Source organism: Chrysoperla carnea, chromosome 5 (genome assembly GCF_905475395.1).
Source record: "Chrysoperla carnea chromosome 5, inChrCarn1.1, whole genome shotgun sequence".
Classification (NCBI taxonomy): domain Eukaryota; kingdom Metazoa; phylum Arthropoda; class Insecta; order Neuroptera; family Chrysopidae; genus Chrysoperla; species Chrysoperla carnea.
This window is the reverse complement of record NC_058341.1, coordinates 72,357,332-72,382,029: the sequence shown is the minus strand read 5'-3', so window position 1 is coordinate 72,382,029 and position 24,698 is coordinate 72,357,332. Positions and strand designations below refer to the sequence as shown.

Sequence of the window (24,698 nt, the reverse complement as noted above, 5' to 3'; positions counted from 1 at the left end):
CAAAAATTGGACCAAAAGGGTTTTTTGCAACATCCGGAATATTAATATATAAGCTTTTCTGAACAAGAATCAATTGATTAAATGCGGTCCTCGATTTTTGCACACTCAACTCTATCCAGCGCCTGCTCTGTTAGCAAAATCAATGTTTTTAAGGTAACACATAAAAATTTCTGAAAGATTCCTCGTACAATTAATGTATTAAACACTTATGTATTTATTTATTTTTATTATGAACAAGACAATATACAATATTTTTTTTTACAAATGCACACTCGTTTCTTTATTCCTGAAGTCCTGAATTTATACGCAGCGTCCTTTTTCAATTATAATTCGGCAACTCCAAATATATAACCACTAAGAGCACTTCGTCACCATATGGGGTCTGGGTACAAGATAAATATATGTAGGTATTATATATTTATCAAATTCTGTTAGTTGAAATTTATTTAGTTATTTTAAGATCAAATAAAAGTTATTACCATACACAAAAATGTTTATCAGCGACTTTCTTCTAAGTTTTATGAGATAGAGTCTAAATTTGATGAGAGCAGTGATTAAAATTTAAAGGTTTTTTTCTGTAAATTTTTATTTTGCTAAACTTTCATCGACTCGTTCTGCCACTATAGTTTTTAATTATTAACAATAGTAAACTTAGCGATTATGCATTGAACTTCCTATTTTGCTAAATGGTCTTTGTGTCAAGATCGAATCGTAATAAAGAGCTATAAACTACACACCTGTGATAAAAATTTTCCGGATGAAATGACTTCCCAGGAATCATGCTTTAAAAGAAACTCCTATGTGTAAAAGTAAGTTTAAGTACCATGGCGTTTTGCGTTGGCGAGTACAGATGAGAATTGAATGTCACACCCCACGGTATCTGCACTAGCAAATATGTACGACGTTGCTGGATACTAACTCGAAGCGAATTACATAAATGAAGTATAATAAGTGTACGACAACGGTAGGTTTAAATACACATCTTTTACATACCATAAACGCTATCGACAGACAAATAAAAAAAAAAAAAAAAAAACTGAGCAAACAAGTGGACGTTAACCGGACCTAACAACGTCCAATTTTCTTGTTGTAAAATGTATTTTATCAAACGAATTATTATTCGAATTATTATTCGAATTATTATATCTATTTTCACCATAAGATACATAAACGTCTATAGGTGTAGTCAACATAAAAATATTAAAACTTAAATCAATTAAATTAAACTTTACGAGCAATTCATTAGGTACAACGTGCTTTTTCAGCTCACGTTTAAATTTTGGCATGCTCTCTATGTTTTTTATCCCCCCAGGAAGATGATTCAAATAACTTTCAATAAGTTTTTGAATTTTTGCAATCTATAGTTTGCAATATGCTTATGTCGAGTGTTATAATCATGAATTTCATTTCTAAGTCGTAATTTTTAATACTTTTTTTTATTAAATATAAATAGCTCATAGTAACATATGCCATAGAATGTTAGTAATTATTCCGCTTAAAATTGATAACACATGATTCTCGATACCCAAGATTAAACATGAGTCGAATAATTATTTTGAACATCCCCATAATATTACGCAATACTGCATGGCAGTATATAAACGCATAATATACAGCCAATAAAGCTTCAGTGTTATAGTCTTAGGGCTTACGGTGATATTTTCATCGGGTGCTGCATTTTATGCAGAAAGCAAGCCACTTTACCCAGTGATACTAGGGACCAATATGAATGCTTTCATCCGAGGAAACACAAATTTCATCCACTGGAATTCAAGATGGCGGAACTTTTCCAAAATGGCGTCTGCATACTTTAAAAAATTTATAGAATCAAAACGGTTGCACCGATTTAAGTCATTGAGGTGTCAATCAATTTTTATTGACTTATATAATCAAAAGAAAAACATACCATTTCAAAAAATAAAGATGGCGGCCGAATATTAAGAAAAATGTGTAATTTTTCCATAAATTTTTTCATTCTAGTAAAAATAATAAGTAATATCCTATGATATGGTCACATATTTTTTATTTAAAAAAAAAACCGATAGTATTAGCTACAAAATAAAAAAAATTGCTTGACAATCCGTCAAGTAGTTTTTGAACTATACGCATTACAAATGAAGCGCCTGATTTTGAAAGCCTTCATTGCACATAATGTGATGCATCGTACATACTCCAGTAGACATCAACTTTCTACCTGGAAAGTACTCCGAAGTTTTTTCAGGCTATTTATGGGCACTCTAGGATGTCTATAATAAGTTTTCGACCTCGAGTACCCTCTGTTAACTTGACGGGAGAGACAAAAACACCAAAATTTTCTATGGTCGGTTAGAAAGTTGTAGTACATAAAATTTGCTAAAATTTGGTATTTAAAATTATTTTCTAGGCTCATTAGTGCCCGAGATACAGCCGATCAAAGATAGATAAAGTTACTCGAAATGTAAAAAAGTAGCCGAAACATGAAGGTTTTGTCCCTATAACTATTTATTACCATCATATCATGTTAATTATATTAATCGCACATCAATATCAACAGTTTAATACAACCATGGCCACAGTCCTACCCCCTACCCCTTCCCCAAATTTCCTCCTTCCCCAAACGTGAAGGTGTCTCATTTTAATGTAAAAAGTGCATTTATAGAAACCTTCACCCACACCAAATACTCTTACGATGTACACACAATGAGATGTCGCGGAGTGAGAAGATGTTACAAAATTATTGTTATGATTTGCAGCTTTTTTTAAAAACTATACATAAAAAAAAATTTGGAAAGGTTTGGAAAATATAGTGGAAAAATTAAAAAAAAAAAAGATAATTTAGGAGATAATTATGAATAATTAGGATTAAATAATTAAAAGTCTCATAGAGGTATGTTTTTCTTTTGATTAGATATGTCAATAAGAATTCATTGACACCTCAATCACTTAAATCGGTGCAACCGTTCTGATTCTATAAATTTTTTAAATTATGCAGACGCCATTTTGGAAAAGGTCCGCCATCTTGAATTCCAGTGGATGAAATTTGTGTTTTCTCGGATGAAATCATTCAAATTGGTCCCTAGTATCACTGGGTAAAGTGCTTTCTGCATAAAATGCAGTTTCATTTTGCTAAGCCCTATGACTATTAAGAGTTTTAATTTTTGGATAATAATAATAATAACCAACTTTATTGATATGCCAATTTGCTAATCAAAGTAATACATTGTTAAAATTATATAACTTATACATAAAAAAATAAATGAAACTAAAAGATAACACAGTACACAAAAAAATAGAAATTTTAAACTAAAGCTATCAGAAATAAATGAATAAAATTAAATCTGGTCATAAGTACAACAAGGCAGACTGAAATTCAAAGATATTGTGAGCGCTTGTCCAAGATGAAGCGTAAATATTTATATACTGCTCTAAGATCTACAATATTCTTAGCATCCAAAATCAATTTTGTATTATTTAACCCTCGGCTGTAAAGATCGTCCCTTTCTTTTCCTACTGTTCCATAACATTCCTCTATAAGATGTTCGACTGTTTCAATTCCACTACACAGAACACAAATCCTCTCCCCGCTTCGATTTTTCTTGGTTTCCCAAGCAAACCTGCTAATTCTGAAAATAGCAATAGTTTTTCTTACATATCTGTCTATTAAATTTATATACATTGCTCATAGTGATCTAATTTTGAATACAAATCCAATGAAACTTTATTCCTCACATCCAATAGCATTTCTTTCAGGAAGTACATATACACTGTACTTTTGACATGTTTTCTGACACATCCGTCGCATTAAATCCTAATTCCAATAATTTGTTCTTAATTATTGCGGTTGTATCGTTTAAAATGAAACAATTTCTGTGTAATATTTTGTTGCTTAAATGGATTCGACAATAATAGTCTACAGGATGTTGTAATATAGTAGCTTCGATCGAGATTTCCCGTAACTCCAACTTAACCGTACTGTTTGGTGATGATTTTGAAACTCCTAAAACATCTTTATAAAAACTAATATACCGATAGACTTTTCACCTTTTTATTAACCCCCAAATTTCTTTCCCATATAATAAGATGGGTAGTACCATCACCCTACACATATTTAATAGAATTTTAGGTGGGAAATTTTCATTTATAAAAAAAAAATTTTTAACAAAAGTTGGTGGAAAATTGTTTTCCTAAAAAAAGTGTAGAGTGAACAATTTCGATATTTTTAGCCGTTTTCAAAACGAACAATTTCATATATATTTTTTGTTAATTATTCAACTATTAAGAGAAATATATATAAAGTTGATAGTTTTGAAAACGGCTAAAGATATCGAAGTTGTTCACTCTACATTTTTTCTAGGAAAACAATTTTCCAACAACTTTGTAAAATTTTTTTATAAAATCAATTATTTTCAAGATATTGTTAATTAGCATATAAATATATATATTTGGCCGTTTTTCCCGATTCTCGGAAAATGGCTGAAGATATCAAAATTTTTGATCAAACTTTTTTTAAAGGGAAAAAATTTTGCGACTTTTTTTTGTTTGAAACTATTTTTCATAAAGTTGAAGGTTTCCGAGATATTTATCAAAAATCTTTTTTTTATGTATACAAAGCGTTTATTAACGCAACCCTAGCACTTCTGAGATTACGCATTAGAAGGGTCTTAAACTAGATGCCAAAACTTCCCTTTTTTTATGTTTTTTTTATGCCTTTGAATAAATTCATAAAGTCGCTTATTTTCAGTTACTTTGAACGGCCCATAAGTTTTTTTTTATAAGTTTAATAGTTATTTCATCAGCTTTGCATGAAAATCTGTTCTGTCTTGATGATATAATATTAATCAATTCTAACTTAACTACTGGTCGATCGTATATAGAACGATTTAATGTCAAGACACATTAATATTTGATTTTCTACCAAGTCATTCTTGCAGTTTTGTCGGATTTTTTCGATAGCAGCTGTTGCAAACTATTTGCATTATGTTTTTTATCAGTGCATAATGTACCATTCTCACTCAGTAACTTACATTCATCGGTAGTAGGCCTCTTTCTACCTAAAGAGTCCTTAATAATTAGCCATTGTTGGTTAGTACGATTGCTAGATTCAAGCATTCTGTGCTTAAATAGCTCAGATTTTGCTCTTTCTATGTTGCCTTTATACTCATTTTTTTGTATGCTTGCATTAATCGGCTACCGTTACTAGCCATGACTAAATCGTAAAAGTTTTTTAAACTTTCACTTTCCTATTATGTCTGAATTAATCCAATCCGTTTTTTTTATTCATAGTTTCTTTTATTGGTATACTAACATCAAAATAAAATTGAAAACTTAGCCAGAAAGTTTTGTAAGCACTATTCATATCAACATCCAGACAGCAGTATTTGACAACCAAGTGAAAGACTGTCATACAAAATTATCATTTTCAATTTCATTTATACACAGCTCAAGAAACTGACCCATGTCATGATCCGATATACACGTTGACATATAAGCTATTTTGTAATAATTATAATAAATCTATATTATTAATAATCACGTAATCGATACAACTGCTGGTAGATGTAGTTGTACAAGTAGGAGTAAACAACTATACTCATAATCAATATTTAAATCCCCACAAATGAATACATTATAGGCTTTTCATCTCAATTTCTTAAACATATTTATTAATGTTGCTTTTTGAAAATATCGTGATTTTTCATTTTGCCAATGTTCCGTCAAGTATAAAAAATCAATATCATACTTTTTAATGATAACTTCAACTTGCTCAACTTGAATAAATAAACTTTGAATATTTTGGTGGAGTATTTTTGTGCGAAGTTTTAGATAGACTATGCTTTTTCGAGGATTCTTTTTTGAGCCTTCTATGTTTGTTTTTAGATTTGTACAAGTTGTTGCCTACGAAAATAATATCTCTTTACAATTGCCTCAAAAACTTCCATCGTACATGGTTTACTCGAGATCCACATTGGCAGCTAGCCTAAAGCAGACATTTGTTCTTTTGGTATCAAGTTTTAACACCTGGAATATTTTATCAGGAATTTTTCCTTGTAAATAATGGAGTATTTGCTCTTCAGTGGTAGTTGTCTTCATTCGTCCAAGGAAAATTCATAACTTGCGCTCGGCAGCAGAAATTTATTGGGTTTTTATTTGAGTTTCCAATTACCACTCTTCTTCTCCGGCTTCTTACTTCAGCAAATCCAGCCAAATCCTGATACTGTTCGCTACTGCTTCATGCAAGGTTAACAGTATTAATAACAGGATTAGGCATTACTCAAGAGCAGATTATGGTGTTTGTCGTACGTGAGTTACCTAGCTATCATTGTTAAACCATTCCCGGACAGTACCATGGCACCGTCTAACAAGACCCCCTTTCGCAGGCTAATGGGATACGCCAAGTTAGCGCGCTATGATTTTAGTGTGTCTTCCATCCTGACAACAAAAGTCCCTAGCAGATCAGGACCGTTACTTTGGTGTAATTCGCACCCTATCTAAAAGCACTCATGAGTAAGACAGCTCATCACCCGAGTTGAGATCTGCAACTCCACTCGTCGCGAGAGTTGGTCAGAGTTACACCTCGTGTTTGTCACTCTTAGCTATTAAAGGATTGAACCTAAAGGTATCGAGCCAGAGTACTCTAAAGTAAGCCTCGGTCACTCTTAATCACTTCGCTCGCTTGCGTTACTTAAGTTATCAACCACTGCCACGTAAGAATCCATTACCACAATTAACTTACAGTAAGCGAGAAATATACGGGTTATTTTCGCATACCGGCCACTGCAAGTTTCCCTTACTACTCAATGAGCTCTGAGTTGGACAGGTACTCAAGTATGCTCAGTTATACTAGTCGTTTTGCTACCAGAAATAAACCTAGTTATGCAATTAGTGCTGTAAACTCAGCACACCCAGACCAAATCAGCATTTCATAGTCAGGTGTGCCATACAGAAATTAAAATGAAACAATATAAATGTAAGATAAAATTCTGGAAGATAAGATAGAAATTTGGCTGAATAGGAGTAGATATACAATAATTTTAACATATAATACAAAATTACAATAGAAAAGTTTTAACGCCACTAATTAAGGGACGAAAAAATTATATTACAAGTACACATACAAACACATAGACTCGTTGGCCCAAATCCTTTCGCTTCGATTTAGATAATGCTTATAAAGATAGAACTAATGCAATGATGTAGCATTGGAGTAGAAGGGGAATTTTTAATCTTCCGATTAAGAAAGGACTTATATCCAGTTATATGTCACTAATTATGAAGACACAATAGAAAAATTGTGTATGAATTATGACGTGGATAGATTGTATATAAGGGTGTTTGGTATGTACCACGCTCGACACTATTAAGGAGAGTGACCTATCTCCGGTTAAATGGGTTATCCTTCCCATTCCGAAATATTTTGTCCGGGGATCAAGCTCCACCCGATCATTGGTCCACACCACCTGCGCCAACCGGCACTGCGGTGGGTGTCAGGCCTGACCAAGAGCAGCGGAAATATAATAGCGTAGCTAAAGCTAACTACAGATAAAGAATAGATCGAATGGGCTATCTCTGAATGTGAGCCAAATAATTCACCAGGATTAAAAGGATCATCCCAGTAGAAATGAAAGCGATCTTCAGCAGAATGAAGCCTGTTTAAAGCTGACCCACATTCCTAAAAAATGGAGACAGTTCACAATTTACCCCTAAGACCTTTCAACTCATAAGCCTCTCATCATTTCTACTCAAGACACTAGAGAGGCGCTTGGATATACATAACAGGTTGGCTGATAAGTCCCCGGTCTGACACATAGATGGCGTCGCTAGTATTAAATGCATATTATTTTTATATAGTACCAACCTTCAAATGATTCGTGTCAAAATTTGACGTCTGTAAGTCAATTAGTTTGTGAGATAGAGCGTCTTTTGTGAAGCAACTTTTGTTATTGTGAAAAAAATGGAAAAAATGGAATTTCGTGTTTTGATAAAATACTGTTTTCTGAAGGGAAAAAATAAAGAGTCCGGAAACTCATTATCAAGCCAAGTTTTTGCTTCCACTGTATTTTTTCCCTTCAGAAAACAGTATTTTATCAAAACACGAAATTCCTTTTTTTCCATTTTTTTCACAATAACAAAAGTTGCTGCACAAAAGACGCTCTATCTCACAAACTAATTGACTTACAGACGTCAAATTTTGACACGAATCATTTGAAGGTTGGTACTATATAAAAATAATATGCATTTAATACTAGCGACGCCATCTATGTGTCAGACCGGGGACTTATCAGCCAACCTATTATACCAAAAAGGATGAGGACAATAGGCTTACAAGAAATCTGATTGAGAAATCATTGGCTTACAAAAAATACACTTTGTTAGCCTTTCTAGATAAGCGCATCGGCGCCTTCAATATTCCGCATGTATGCCGCAGGTGCTCGGACTAGAAATAAGTCTTTTGACCACATAAGCGAACACAAGTTGGTTGTAATTTTTTTTCTAAAGAAATTTCTAGATCTGGTATCAGCTTCCTTATTGATTGAATGTTAAAATGTATGTTGTCGCATTTAGGAACTAACTACAGTGATCGAGTCGCTTTCTAGTTGGTCTCCTAGTAGGAGAATACTTAATACAGGTTATATAGGAGCTAGTTACTCTGACTATTTAAATAGGTTCCGTGTCAAATACTGAATATAAGCGCACAAAATCCTTACAAAAATAGGCGGATGAAATGCCTCCATTTTAGAGAAAACCGTTTTAAGCTATATCCCCATAATCGTGCACTCTAGACCAAAAATGGTAAAAACCTTTATTGTTGGTGATTAAATAATCTATCATTTTTGTAAAATAATTTTTTTTTTTTGTATCACTTACCGTTTTATGACTTATACGAATATGGCGATTTACTTATTGACTATTTGACCGATGGCTCTTCTAATATTTATCCTTAAAATGGAAGCACTTCCCTCGCCTATTTATGTAAGGATTTTGTGCATTTACATTCAGTACGTGATACTAAACCTATTTAATTAAATAATAACTCCTGGAATTTAATGCAGAAAAAATTCTCTGTAGTCTGGTATTATAGAACTGGTGCGTTATATAATTGAAAAGCATAAACAGGTCTGGTTGTTGGGTTAAAACTCTGTTTGAAAAGGCTGCTGAAATGTACGGAAGCCTGAATGGCTCACTGTCAATTTATGAGAAAGTGGCGCTATACTAGCTTATTTTTTAAATGTGTACTACCCACAAGTATAAAACCAACTTTTAAAAAGCTATTAGTTCACTTTCAACAAGTGCACTTGTGACTTGTGGTAGTATGGGAACGAACCTTTTTGAAGATGTTAGTCGGGGATGATTATCCTTTAATTAGACACTCCCGAAACTGTATGGGAATTATTAATAATTATATATCCGAATTTAATAATAATATGATAATGTTTATAATTTATCTTATGTAGTTAGTTCAAAATTTTCTTTAGTATTATTTAAAAAATATAATGTTTTCATTGTTGATATTTTTCTTTTGCATCTTTCTAATTTCTATCCTTTATAAGTATTACTAAGTGTTTATTACGACGTTATAATTAGAAATATGCACATGACAAAATAGCGACATCTTAAAAAGGGTTCGTTTCCATAATGCAACAAATCAGAAGTGCACTTGTTGAAAGTGAAATAGTGACTTTTTTAAAAGTTGGTTTTATACTTGTGGGTAGTACACATTTAAAAAATAAGCTAATGTAACGGCACTTTCTCATAAATTGACAGTGAGACATTCAGACTTCCGTAGAAATGGACTCACAAGTCATCTTTGTTAATTATACGTGATTATGTATTTTTGTCACCTATGAATGTACATCACCAATGACCTTGTATTGTTGCTGTCGGACGATCTACTACTGCAGTATGAAATACAAAACATATAAATTTTTTAAGAAGGTTTAAATAAGTCTAATAGATATGAAACCGTCATTTTTCATGGATAATTCTGGAAGAAATATCATTATTTCTGTCTACTCTATTGTTAATAAATGTACCTGTCATTCATTAAAAATTGCTTGCAACATTTTAATCACAAAAAATAAGTATTGGTTTGGTGTTGGTGGTGTGACATAAGTTTTGCTATAAAAAGGACATTGAAAGCACACTTAAGGGAATTTAATTTATATTCGTCTTGTAGTCAAGAAAGTCTTGAAGTTTACTATTGAATTATTTGAAGAATAACATATAATGAATAATACGTTCAATAATTGTATAAAAATTAATTAAATCAAAAATGTAATTAAAAAAATAATCAATCGAAACTTTAATTAATAACAACGAAAAAAGAAATTTTTACAATGTATAAAGTCAGATTGCACTGCCTATAAATTTATAACAATAACAAATATTTTAATCAAAACAATTTTGGGAGCTGAATGACGTAATGAAAATTTTTTATTAACTCAATAAAAATTTAAGTAATAAATAAAACTATTAAACTACATATTTTAAATTTATTTCAACTGTGAAACCGACATGAATTAGAAGAACTTAGAATTATCATCAACAGGAAGCAACATAATTTTTAACCCAACGTGATAATTTTTACAATTTTTCATCTAAAAATAACAAATTTAATTCACTACGGCATCGCCGTCCGTATTTAATGTTATTCGACCTTACCTTTACCATCCACATAATAAGGATTATAAGCCAGCTTCATACATCTGATGTATTTTTTTTTCTAGCGTATATCAATTGAATCAATTTCCAACAATATAGAATAATCAATAATTTTAATATTATGTACATACAATGTTAAAATAAAAGAAATTTTATATGTAATTTATCTCTCAAATTAAAGCTAAATATGCTGCTTTTGGTTAACTTTCGGTTTTTAAACTGTTTTGTTACGTTTATTTATCCCCAAAGTTACTCATTTACAAAGCTGCATACATTATTTACAATTTTAAGACATTTTTGGATATGTTTTAAGATTTTCGAATTTTTGATATCGAATCACTAAAAAAATGGTCACAGTGATTGCAGTGTCTACAATATTTGTCTGACGAAATGCATGTTAAAAAAAAGAAAATCGGACCTAGTCGGGTCAAACAAACGTCCACTTTTTCCTCTGTTTTATTTAAGCTTTCACTCTCAGAAACCAGCTAATGAATTTTGTCTGCAGATAACGCGTTCGGTATGTAAACGATTTGTACCTGCACCTACCGGTAGCTCCTCTAACTAAAATCTGCCACTAGGCTGTAAACTGTTGTTTTTTAGGCTATGCTTCAAATATCTTACTAATGAACTGGAAAAAGAATAAATTTTCGTGTATGGCAAGATATTAAAAAATGGAATACACAAGTACCTGCAGTCCTTTGGTTTTTATACACCCAACACAATGTAACATCAAGTTTTTTGCACTTGTAGGATGAATAATACTGCAACGTTGACATTCGGCGTCGAACTGAATTGGTGGTAAAGGTAGTTTACTTTGTAATACTGGTTCACATAGTTTTGAATCAAGATAATAATTCTGTTAAAATTTAATGTATCAATTATTAAAGTTACTGTTCTATAAAATTGATTTTACTAAATAAACATTAATTTAATCAATTGAGTTTGGCAAATAAGATTTCTGTGCCGTAATCTGTCCGGCCAATAAAGTCATTTTTATAGAAATCATTTAATTTAAGATCAAAGAGCAGTACTTTTATAAAAATATATTTTTAATACCGAACGCTAGGGGAGTTGGTGACAGTTTTTATGTCATCATTTGAACAAGGTTGAGAACACATTTTATCGATAGTACTTAAATTAAAAATGTACAATTGCACAAAATTTATTTTTAAGGATTAATTAAAGTCAACGAAATGGGATAATGGTAGACATTGCAAAAATAATTTTGAATTGTTCAAATTAACCAAGGTTGAGCTTTTGTCAGTATATAGTTGGTGTAATTAGTACACGAAAATTATCGCTTCCATTAATTGAAAGTTTCGAACATCGTCTTCCAAGAGCTTCAAGTCTATTTATATTATTAGATAGTAATATTTTTGCAATGTCTAACACCTGGGAAAACTATGTTCGTAACTTTCATTGAATGGGTGACGATAATTTTCCTTTTACTTATTACGCCAACAATCTACTGACAAAAGCTCAATCTTGGTCAGTTTCTACATTTAACAATTATTTTTGCAATGCCCAACTCGTGGGAAGAGGCATTTAACATCTTTCGAATGGAGGATTTACAATTCTCATTTCTTTGACTTTAATTAATCGTTAAAAATAAGTATCGTCTTTGGCCGAATTGTACATTAAAAATTGTTTTTTTGCTCTTTAAATCCTGCGACCGTTCCCTGCATCTTATACGACTTGGAAGACCAATAGCTTTCCCAGACCTTAATATGACGTCATACATAGGGTATAAAAAGATCATAGGTCATACGTTATATTTTATGTAAACATGACATAATGGTGACTAAATTTATGATGTTAATTTGATGTCATATTGAATGACCTCACTATTATGTCATACTGACATCAAATGTGATTTGGATATGATGTCATTTTTATGACTTTAATGTTACGTAAAACTGATGTCATATTTTAATCACCTTGTGACGTCATATCGAAGTCATAACTTTACGTAATATTTACGTAATATGTGAATCATATTCTTACCTCAGAAACAGGTCATACTGTTACGTAAATCTGATGTCATATTTTAGTCACATTATGACGTCATATCAAAGTCATAAGTTTACGTAATATTTACGTAATATGTGAATCATATTCTTACCTCAGAAACTGGTCATACTGCTACGTAAAACTAATGTCATATTTTAGTCACATTGTAACGTCATATCAAAGTCAGAAGTTTACGTAATATTTACGTATTATGTGAATCATATTCTTACATCATAAACAGGTCATACTGTTACGTAAAACTGATGTCATATTTTAATCACATTGTGACGTCATATCAAAGTCATAAGTTTTCCTAATATTTACGTAATATGTGTATCATATTCTTACATCATAAACAGGTCATACTGTTACGTAAAACTGATGTCATATTTTAATCACATTGTGACGTCATATCAGAATCATAAGTTTACGTAATATGTTAATCATATTCTTACCTCAGAAACAGGTCATACTGTTACGTAAAACTGATGTCATATTTTAGTCACATTGTACGGTCATATCAAAGACAATAGTTTACGTAATATTTACGTAATGTGGGAATCATATTCTTACCTCAGAAACATACTTATACTATTGTGTATATATATGCCTATCTCAACTAGAATATCACTGTTTCTTTCTACTAGTTAGAAATTTTTGTATTATTCGCGGAGTTAGTTTTATGTAATTTAGGGAATATAATCATGTTCCTTACCAGCAGTATGTATTGTTATGATTTCTCGGCTGTATAGCTAAGATCAAACCAACAATGAGTAAATACATCATTCTGATTCAATATATAAATTTTTAGTATTGTCGAACGGGAATGAATAGATCAATTCATTACATATCGATCCCATCTTTACGTAAAGAAAAATCGTATTATAGGAAGGTATTTGACATTATTTCCAGGTCATTTTAATTACAATATCGTGACATATAATAACGTAAGAATTATGTAAACCTTACGTGAGGATAAATCATATTTAAGTCAGATATTTGACATAAACGTGACGTCACTGTGATATCATTGTTAGGTCATTTTAATTACAATATCGTGACATATAATAACGCAAGAATTATGTAAATCTTCTGTAAGGATAAATCATATTTAAGTCAGATATTTGACTTAAACGTGACGTCACTGTGATATCATTGTTAAATCATTATAATGTCAATTAGGTCATATAGATGTCAATTTTACGTCACGTTTACGTCATGCTTACGTCATTTTAACGTAAAAATCTTACGTCAGGAAGGTGGAAATAATGACTCAAACCTGACTCATCTGTGACTCATATCTTACGTAATTATTACTTTGCATGACGTCATTCTGACGTCATATTTACGTAATTGTGTTCACTGGGTACTAATATATTCAGTCAGCACTATCGATAAAATGTGTTGTAATGTGGTAATTGTTGAAAACGATCCGGAAATTCACGAAGTTATACGAATGGTGGCTATGACGCCAATTAATAAGAATTATATATTTTCAAATATTGTTTTGACATAGTTCGCATTTTGTTTATTGAACTCGTTTATTTTCAATTTTACACGAGTCTGTTTCCTAGGATCGATATTTTTCGATTTAGACCTAAAATAAGGTGGTGATGAATTCTTGTTTGTTGCATAGCTCGTTTATTATTAATTGTACGCGAAAAATGGTAATTTTCTGAGTTATCATACCATGCATATATGTAATATGCAAGGTATACTAAGTTTAGTCCCAAGTTTTTTTTATCATGCGTATATGTAATATGCAAGGTATACTAAGTTTAGTCCCAAGTTTGTAACGCTTAAAAAAATTGATGCTACGAAAAAAATTTTGGTATAGGTATTCATAGAATCTCCTAATTAGTCCATTTCCGGTTGTCTGTCCGCCTGTCCGTCTGCCTGCCAACACGATAACTCAAAAGCAGACTCTCGGGTGCGTAGGACCCAACTTGTAAACCGTTAGAGATAGAACAAAAGTTTAAATGTAAAAAATGTTTTTGTTTGATACATTTTTTCGTAAACATCATTATTTACCCGAGAGGGCGCAAATTAGGTGTAAATTTTATAGTTGGTATTATATGGCAATATCAGTTATATTGCTTATTACTGGAGTAAATCTAAGCAAAAAAAGTCGGTTATATGGATTAAAAGTTCGAGCAACGAAACTTGGGGGTTTTTCTTTTCACATCAAAATAAGTATTTTTTGAAATTTTTTACTTTCCCGGAGTGGTGCAACATGTCTAAAAAACAAAATGGCGTCAAAAATGGCATTTTTTTCAGAAATTTTATCTTTTTTATTTTATATTTTAAAGAGGAGACATCACAGCATATCCAAATTTGGTAGGTTTGTAGTAGTGGTTATAAACTACACCTCATTTTATTTGGGGGGGTTTTCGTCACCTCCCCCCCAAGTTATATATTCATATATACATATATATGATAATTGGGTTCATTTGACTGTAACTTAAAAACTAATGGACCGATTTTAATGAAATTTTTACGAAAAGTAGGTTTTAATACAAACAATTTTCAGTTAATGTTTTTAAAATTCTAAATTTTAGGATTTTTTTTAAATGGCTGCCATTTTATGCCATTTGGTCCTAGGAAGTTAATTTTTTTTTTTTAATTTTAGCATTTTTAATTACCTTTCGATTTTATAAGGAATTGCATACCCATAAAATGACTCCTTGGCCCATATTTTTGCAAAAAACGGAAAATTTAACACTTTCTGGAAATAATTGTTAGGGGGGTGTATGGACTGGCTTTGGGGGGTGTTTTTTGCTTTGGCTTCAGAAAACTGTTTTTCAAAAAGGTCTGTACGGTTCAATGCAAAATTTTTTAGTTTTAACCCCCGCGCTATTAGGGGAAAGGGGTGTATGGAATAGATGTATTTTAAAAGATTTTAAAAAGAGGTCAAAATAGTTTTAAAAGCTAAAGTAACCCAAAACTTTAGATGTTTGTATTAATATAGCCCTTTTTACAACATCCACCCCTTCCCCTCCCACTTTCATACTTTTTGCAAATTAAAAATTTTTATGACGTATAAAGGGGTTTTTGGAGTCGCTGATCTCGAATGCATAACGGCAAATCGATACGATTTTGCTTTCTTAATGATCAATGCTTTCAAAAGTCAAATGTATCTACGACACCACTGAAGTTTGTTTAATTTTGATATTTTTATATTTATCATCAACTAGAGTAAGTATGTGATGCAAATCCTCTCTAGTGTTTAAATTGCAAACGGTAAAAACAGCTTGTGTGTCAATCAGTGGCGTAGCGAGGGGGGCGCAAGGGTGTGTATCATGCTTCCGGGCGCTTCTCAAAAAAGGCGCCAAATGGTCCGCAAAACAAAAAATTGCTGAATAATTCTCATTTTTATTATAGGTTATTGATTTCTGATATTTTTAATTTAGTGTCAGTGTAATACAATAAATGCTAATTCCAAAGTCAAAAGGAAAAAAAGGAACGCTAATAGTCTAAAACTGTAATAAAATATTCATATTAGAGATTTCTACTGGCAGGAAGACTCGACCTGTGTCTGTCAGTACTTATGGCATCTACGCTGTGTGATTACATAAATAATCTTCGTTCTTGATTTGTCTAATAAAATAATATGCACATTGTGATTTTGAATCATTAGCGACTGAACTAGCCGAAATTTGAGACAAGCTGTGTGAAGAGGCAATAGAAAAAGCGAAGTCTCTTTGTAAAAAATGGGATATTGATACAACAATACGTGTAAAAAGACTACGCAAAATGTCCGGAGATTTGGCTAGAGATAAATAATAGGTATCTCTTTTGAACTAATTCTAGAGTCTAGAATCTAGACGATCATATACATTTCAAAATCTAGTTTAATTTTCTCAACTACATTTTTTGTCTCAAATTATAAGCCTAGCTTGAGCCTATGACTTTATTTATTAATTTGCGAGTATAGTTTACATATAATATGATATAGTTTTCTAGTGGGGTTGGGGGCGTGTGCTAAAAAGGTATTGTACTCCGGGCGCGAGTTAAGCTCGCTACACCACTGGTGTCAATGAATTATACGATTTTATTTAGTGTTAGTTTAAGTCTGCTTCTTCCACAAGTACACAATTGACATGCAATCTTTAAAAATTAAATTGGCAAGTTTGACATTGATTATGCTTGACCATGCCATTGAAATTGAAAGTTATGGAAAACGAGGCTATAACTAAAGATTTGACTCTTTTAACGTCCTTCAAATATAAAGAATTTGCATAAATAGCAGTTAAGTAGTTTTTATTGCGAAATGATAAATTGGTGTCCAACCAAGTCAATTCCCTATTATTATTTTACAAAAGAGATTTCATCTACGATACCCAGTGATAATTATTTGCAGTCATAGCTTCAACATCACTATTTGAAAGATGCATGAGGCGCCGGAAATAAATTCTATTTATACTTTTCCAGTATAAGAGTGTGGTACGCAGTGGTTTAACTAAGAGGGGACGGTGACCAGTTGTAACCAGGTGGACGGTAACCGGACAATGCAGTTAGGAATGTTTCTGGGTAATTGGAGTAATATTTTCAAGAAATGTGTTTGGACTGATTCAATTTCATTTAAGTATCTCAGAGTCCAGACTGGCGCACAGAATAATAAAGAAGTTGTGAGATAGTCTCAAAAAGCTGACATCCTACCGGCCATGACACACATTTTAATGGGCCAAGCTTGGCATCACTGCATCTATGGTAATACTGGCTTAAAAATCGAAGTGGGTGGCAGATTCGTAAAACAATATGTAACTGGAAAATGCTACTCCGAGGTAGCATAATTTATATGTTAGCTTCAATTTTATCAGTTCCACATCTAAATCGGTACCTCTCTCGCACTGAATTTTCTGCCCCTTCGGAAGACCAGAGCTTTCAAATTTATACAGTTAATGGTCAGTTTATTGATGTGCGCATAGTCTTTCAAAACCTCAAGCTTTATGTTTAAATCGTAAAAGCTGTGGCCCAAAATTATAAAATCGTCCGCATATAGCAGTAATAATAAATCATTCGTCTCATCTATTTTAATACCCTGTACATTCTGTTGTCGGACGACACGCTCGATGTCATTTGTAAACATAGAAAACAACGACGAGCTGGGAGATAGACAACTTCGTTCACGTTAAACTGTTTCGAAAATTTATTATTAATTCTTATACGACTTGTTTAATTATCATAAATCATTTTTAGTATACGAATAATGTTTGAGTCACACCATAAATAAATACCTTGTGCCACAGTGATGATTGACTGTATAGAACTCACGTTTAAAGTTCATAAATACTGCGTATAGTTTTTTATTTGGGTGTTGTAAACATAATAAGGCTACTGAGAACTGATCACCTTTTCCATTACACGGAAAATATAATCCATCAGTCATGCGATATTGGTCTCAGTTTCTACAGAAACTGAATGTTTGAACTGGAATATTGGGTGGTCATATTATAGGACCACTCTTATCTTAATTATTGACTTTTATTGATTACTTCGATAATATTGATAGAATCGGCATTTTGACAACGCACTCTTGTATTTTCGAAGATGCACCTTAGATTGATATCAGCATTATCTCGAAAATATATTAATTAATAAAAGAAAATCGAGCTGGATGCATAATAATTTTGCAAAGAGTTTTGGAATGCGGCCTCCATGCGCAATTATTAAAATTAAGAAAAATAATTTCCTTTCCGGGTGTCCCGGGTAACGGAAATCATATCAAACAGTTGAATTTTGAAATAACCTGTGTAATATTCTTTGAAAAACTTAAAGCAAGACGCTGACTTTAAAAAAAATAAAAATTTGGAATACCTGTGGTATCTTTCTAACATTTTTGTAAGCAGGACATCCATCTCCATTTGCTATTTTTTCATTTTGCTCATACAATTTAGATGTTCCTAAAACACTATCAGCTAGATGAGTATTCAAAGGGAATTCCGCATAATAATTATCCCAATTATAGTTTGGATCACATTTCTTACGCACTAAAGATTCAAAAAATTTCTTATTGATTTAAATTTATTGAAAGTGATTTATTTGAATATAGGTACTTAATACATTACGTCATTAGCAAGCCATACACGGACACGCTTTGTTTGAAGAAGGAATGATCAATCGTTGAAAGGAAAATTGTTATTAGAGAGAGATATCAGTCATTCTGGATAACTGTGGACCATATCTTACCTTGACAAATACTATATCGAAGGTCAACGGGAAGGAGTGGAGGTGTGTTATTAATTCGTTTCATGACCCACAGAACACAACGCAGCCTTTTAGTTTTTAACATCTCCTCCACCGCTCAAAACAAGAGGGCAAGAGGGTTGAAAATTAGTATATAAGTTGAATGAATGACAAGAATGTGTCTTTAGGGTGTGATAACTTCCATTTCTCTTTTTCTATGCCACAAAACCATGTATTTTTGCTGTTTTTAAAGCTTTGCATACTTCTACAGGCCCAGCAAGTTGCATTAGAGGGTTTTACATGTGCATGCAAGTTAAGTTAGTCTAAATATGTTGCCCTTTTTTGTTAACTGTAGTTGTTAGTCCGAGAGGTGGCATCGTTTTTGGGAGTGAATTTGAAGGCACCTGAATTTCGGATATTTCTTTCTTTAGATAAGGAAACTAGATAGGGATGAAGTACCTACATCTTGCACGTGAGGGCGATTGGTTTAACATAAGATGCGTACTAGAAAAGCAACCTAATTTATTTCTAACAAATTAGAGGCATTTTTTAATTATACAAATAAATCATATTAAAATTACACCCCACTAAATAAAAATATAATAAAAATTGAATATGAAAGCAAATATGAATCAAAAATTGTTGTCAAATCATTATGTTATAGGGATACATATAATTGATAGACATATTTAGGCCAATATAATTACAGATTCGACGTATTGTTATTAGTTACAGGTCAAAAGTGGTTTTAATCTATGAAGGGGGGTATTAACATAATGGACCTGCCGAGTCCGCTCGCCCGGAACTTGGGGACTCAAGTTATTAAGGGTAAAATTTTTTTTTTTGCTTTCTTGTAGGCGATGTAACTTGTAAATGGCACACTTTAGAGTACTGATGCTGTGGAAATATTTGTCACTTAGATGTTTTTCTAGAACTTGGAATGAAAAAAAAAACCAAAAACAAAATTTTTGCGAAAAAATGCCGAGAAAACGCTAATTTGCAAGTGAATTTATTTGTTTCAAATAATTGTTTTAAAGAAATTTACCCCAACATCTTGTAGTTTATACCTCAAAGAACAAAATTAGCTTTGAAAAGTTTCATTTGGTCTAATAGTTTTGGCACAATTTCATTTTGCACTAGGTGTCTGAAAAAAAGTGATTGAATTTGAGTAGGACGGAAATCAAAAGAGCATAATGTCCATTTTACTTAACAATTTTGCTGTCTATAACCATATTCAGTATTAACTACAGTTACAGCGGCTTAAAAAATGGTAAAAATTCCTTAGTTGCAAAATTAATTTTCTCAACAAATTTTCAACTTAACGAGATGCGGTTTTAAAAATTGCTTCGAAAAGAAATATTTTAAAAAAAATTGACCTCTCTAACACGATTTAGAAGTGAGCCATCACCCATTTCGTAACCAAAAATTCACAACCGTGGTTTAAAAAAGAAAACGAAATGGGCTATAATTCGGACCCAAACTGTGTTAGACAAGGCAATTTTTTTTTATTCGTTTCGAAGCAAAATTTAATACCGCATCTCGTTAAGTTGAAAATTCGTTGAGAAAATTAATTTTGCAACTAAGGAATTTTTCCCATTTTTTAAGCCGTTGTAACTGTAATTAATATTGAATATGGGTATAGGCAACAAAATTGTTAAGTAAAATTGAAATGTTGCTCTTTTGATTACGTTCGTTGATATTGCGATCGGATAAAAACTCAGATTCTTGCGGCCTACTTAAATTCAATCACTTTTTTTCAGACAACGGGTGCAAAATGAAATTGAGCAAAAATTATTAGACCAAATGAAACGTTTCAAAGCTGATTTTGTTCTATGAGGTATAAGCTACAAGATGTAGTTTTTTTTTTGTTTTTGTTTTGGTTTTTTCATTCCAAGTTCTAGAAAAACATCTAAAGAACAAAAATTTCCACAGCACTAGTATCCTAAAGTGCACCATTTACGAGTTACATTTCTTAAAAGAAGGGGGCCGTTCATAAAATACGTCACGCTAAAATTAGGATTTTGAGACCCCCTCCCTCCGGTTGTCACACTGTGTTGTACTTTCTGTGACCTCCTATAAATATTACGTCACAAAAAAAGTCCCCCCTCTCCCTAAAAATAGCAAATTTTGATTAATAGTACACAAATTTTTATATTAAAAAATATTAATTTTCTTACCAATAAAATTTATGTATCTGTATTCTTTGGCAACGCCATTAAAAACAAGTCAAAACGATACAGTATAATAGAGTCGCACTACAAAGCTAATAATTCTTGCTTAATAATTCCTCTCCCCAGGTTACAAGCAAGCGGACTCGGTAGGTTCATTATGTGAGTACCCCCCTCCATAGATTAAAACCATATCTTCTTCCGTTATTCTATTAGCCTAATTTTTGTGCTTTTGAAAGCAGTTGTTAAAATTGTGCTTAAACGTTAAAATGCAAGCAAACATGTAAATAGTTCATGTAAAACTCCGCGCCGGTTATCATGATGTCGATTAATAGTCTACAGTACAGAGGGGGTATGGTTTCTTGACTAACACTCTAAGGAAACGCTCTTACAACGACTAACACTCTTACAAAGTTTTTATTTGGGAAACCTTTGAAACTGGGGCGTTTTCAATGTGGAAAACGGAAAACATGTCAATAAAATGACCTCCTATTGAAAAAATAACAACCATTTGCTTTTTCTTGAATGCACGTTAATGGAATATAATAAGAGAGAATAATAGTGGCCTAAATAAAAAATATTGGGCCGTTGAGGGTATGAAAATTTATCAACAACTGGCTAATTTTTACAGAAATTTTTAATCAATATTAGTGAAATTAAATGCTCATACTGCCTTACAAATTTCATGAGCCATTTTTTCAGATCTACGCTTTAAACATGTCAATTTAACGACTATGAAAACTTGTAGGCCACGAAATTATGAATACTTATTATCAACATTATTATTATAAACATTTGTAGGCCACGAAAAGCACATGAAAGATGAGCTATTTTATGATCAAAAAGTGTAGTGACCTAGCTACAAATATAATGAGCCGTTTGTCATAACCTACAAAAAAAAAATTTGTTTTTCGCGACCTATTCGGTAATATAGATAGCTAGATAGGTAGTGCTAAGTCTCTTGGATTTTCAACCGCAATACCTGTATGTAGGTAGCCGTTTGGACAATAAAGCTAGGATGTTCGCCTTGACGATTTATTTGAAATGTTATTCAGTAAATAAAATTAGATAATTTCTTTTTAATATATACTCCATTTATATTGTAGGCTCATGAAATTTATTGGACAGTAAAAACATTTTATTTTACTAATATTCAATTAACATTTGTGTGAAAATTAGCCGGTGGTTTATAAATTTTCATATACTTATTATAAGTAGTTCATACGTCGTGGAAAAAAATTTTTATTCTGTATTTTCTTTTATATATTTCTTATATGGCCCAATTATGTTGTAGGCCACATATTTTATTTCATTCTACGTTTCATTTGAAGTACAAAAAATTAAAAACCGGAGTCTTCTTAATAAAACATATAGTCATTAAACTGACATGTTTAAGGCGTAAGTCTGAGAAAACGGCTCATGAAAATTGTAGGATATTATAAGCATTTAATTTTACTAATATTTATTAAAGATTTCTGTAAAAATGCTGGTTGTTGATAAATTTTCATATCCTCGTTTTTCCGACCATTGTAGGCCACTATTATTATTTCTCTCTGACTATATTAATTTATCTTGCATTCAAGAAAAAAGAAAATGAGTTTTGTAGTTAAGCAATCAAAAAACATGATGTTCTGACATCAGATTTAACTCAGTTATTCGGATTGCTTTAATAGCCTATTTAGATTCTAATAGATAAGAGATAGAATAACACTTTGATCCTCAAACTAACAATTTTTGTTAAAAACAGTTTTCGAAAAACGTTAGCATTTGGGAAGAAATGCGACTTAAAAATATGTCATTATTGCATTTAATCGAAAGAAAGTACGAATAAATTTAATCGATAATTGCCAGTGAATTTTCAAAATTATTTGAAGACCAAGGCCAAATAACCTTGAAACTAGAATTTCAGATGAAAGTCATAGACATAGGCGACTGTCCTCTAGTGCCCTTGATAATTTTTGGCTAAAGAATTTTTTCGTAGTTACCGTGTTTTCTTTCGATTAAATACATTAATGTCATATTTTTTAGTCGAATTTTCATCGAAAGCTTAAAATTTTCGAAAAAGTGGTTTAGATAGAGAATGTTAGTTTTTTATAAGAATAAACTTTCTAATTTAAACTGTTATTCTATCCCTTACCGTTTAGGATCTAAATTGGCTTTTAAAGAAACCCGAAACAGTACATGATGTCTTCCATCAAACTCTGCGACTTTTGATTATTTTTGATTATTTGTTAGTCATTATAGAATAAATTCACCTTGTATATATATAGATAGATAACATAAACTTAAAAACTGTCTTATTGTTGATGGTTAGTGATATTAGATCGCCTTGTAAGCCGCCTTAAAGCCTCCAATAACCATTAAAGATTTGGTTAAATTGTGCGAAAAAGAGGGTTTTCAGGTCATGTATGCTAAATAACTTTCTATTGTAATCAAGGGAAAATTGTTAAAATAGACACTTCCAGTAAATTTTTAGTAAATGTACCAAAAACACGTCGAATCGATTGTAGGGCCCAAAAAAATGATTCTTATAATACAATATTTACATTTAAAAGTGTTTTGCAATAAATATACTCGCTTAAAAAATTGTGACATTTAAACACTTCGAATCGTGTGCCATTATACATGACGCCAACTGTTATGACAATTCATAGTATACCAAAGAGTTTATATAACTTGAGAAAGTCAGGGCCCAACATTTGCTATATGATGAATGAGAGGGAAGACTGTATGTGAGGTTTCTTGTGCCTTCGTCTAATCTATATGTCACTGGGTATCAAAAGAAACTTTATTTACAGAACAAACACAATATCAACAGTATAATTTTTAATAAAATTAATTAGTTTTTTATTAATAAGTTTTATTGAGTTTAATTATTATTTAAAGTACACTTTCATCTACCAATATTTCAATTCAAATATTTCTGAAAAAACAAATTGTGTACTTGGGTAAACTAGTTAGTCCATTGAAATGTTACATTGACTGAACATGTTTTAGAGGACGCGATTTTATTTGTGGGACAAGTAGGGGGGGGGTCAATACAACCTTAACCCCAAGTTTGTGAGGTTAACGCCCTTGTCCCCCGCCATCTTGAAAAAAGGGATGGCAACATATTTTTAGCTGTATCTCGTAAACTATTGATTTCTCAAATAATTTGTCAAGATATAATTTATAGCAAATCGTCGTGGCTACAATTTCAATGTAACTTTTTGCAATAAACTTAAAATTTAAAAAGTTATGAGCAAAAAAATGACAAAATTTTATTAAAAATTTCTTTTTTTGCTTAATAACTTTTTTCTTGTCATTTTATCATAAAATTAGGTCAGAGCAATATTATAGAGAATACGTTTATGAACATTTTCCCGCCAATTTTATTAATTTTTGTAAATTTTTAACGTAGTTACAACGCTCCAAAGTTGAGCGGATTTATCAATACGCATAATAACTTGGCTAAAACAACATGTTTACCTTACTCTCATTTTTTAATAACATATTTAATAAGCTGTTTCTTCTTCCTCATGCTATTCTTTTAGTTGTGCTACATACTTTGCCACGTGTAGACGTATTGAAAATTGTGAATATTATTTTCACAATTTGAGTGAATCATGAGTGATTGCTTTATATATAAAAAGTAGATCCGTCTTTGCTCAGTTTAGTTGGCGAACGTTTTCTCGTTGCTTTATACGGTGGCAACAA

At 31.7% G+C, this 24,698-nt stretch overlaps 1 protein-coding gene across 1 annotated transcript in view; it reads right to left on the bottom strand.

Moving 5' to 3' along the window:
- Positions 1-275: 275 nt before the first annotated feature.
- LOC123301406 overlaps positions 276-24,698 on the bottom strand; it is a 31,048-nt gene continuing 6,625 nt past the window's right edge. The window contains exons 2-4 of the mRNA XM_044884144.1: positions 18,466-18,638; positions 11,327-11,494; positions 276-428 (exon numbers count right to left, since the gene is read on the bottom strand). Of these exons, the coding sequence (XP_044740079.1) occupies positions 411-428; positions 11,327-11,494; positions 18,466-18,638 (359 nt within the window). The 3' untranslated portion in view covers positions 276-410. The remainder of the gene's footprint in view (positions 429-11,326; positions 11,495-18,465; positions 18,639-24,698) is intronic.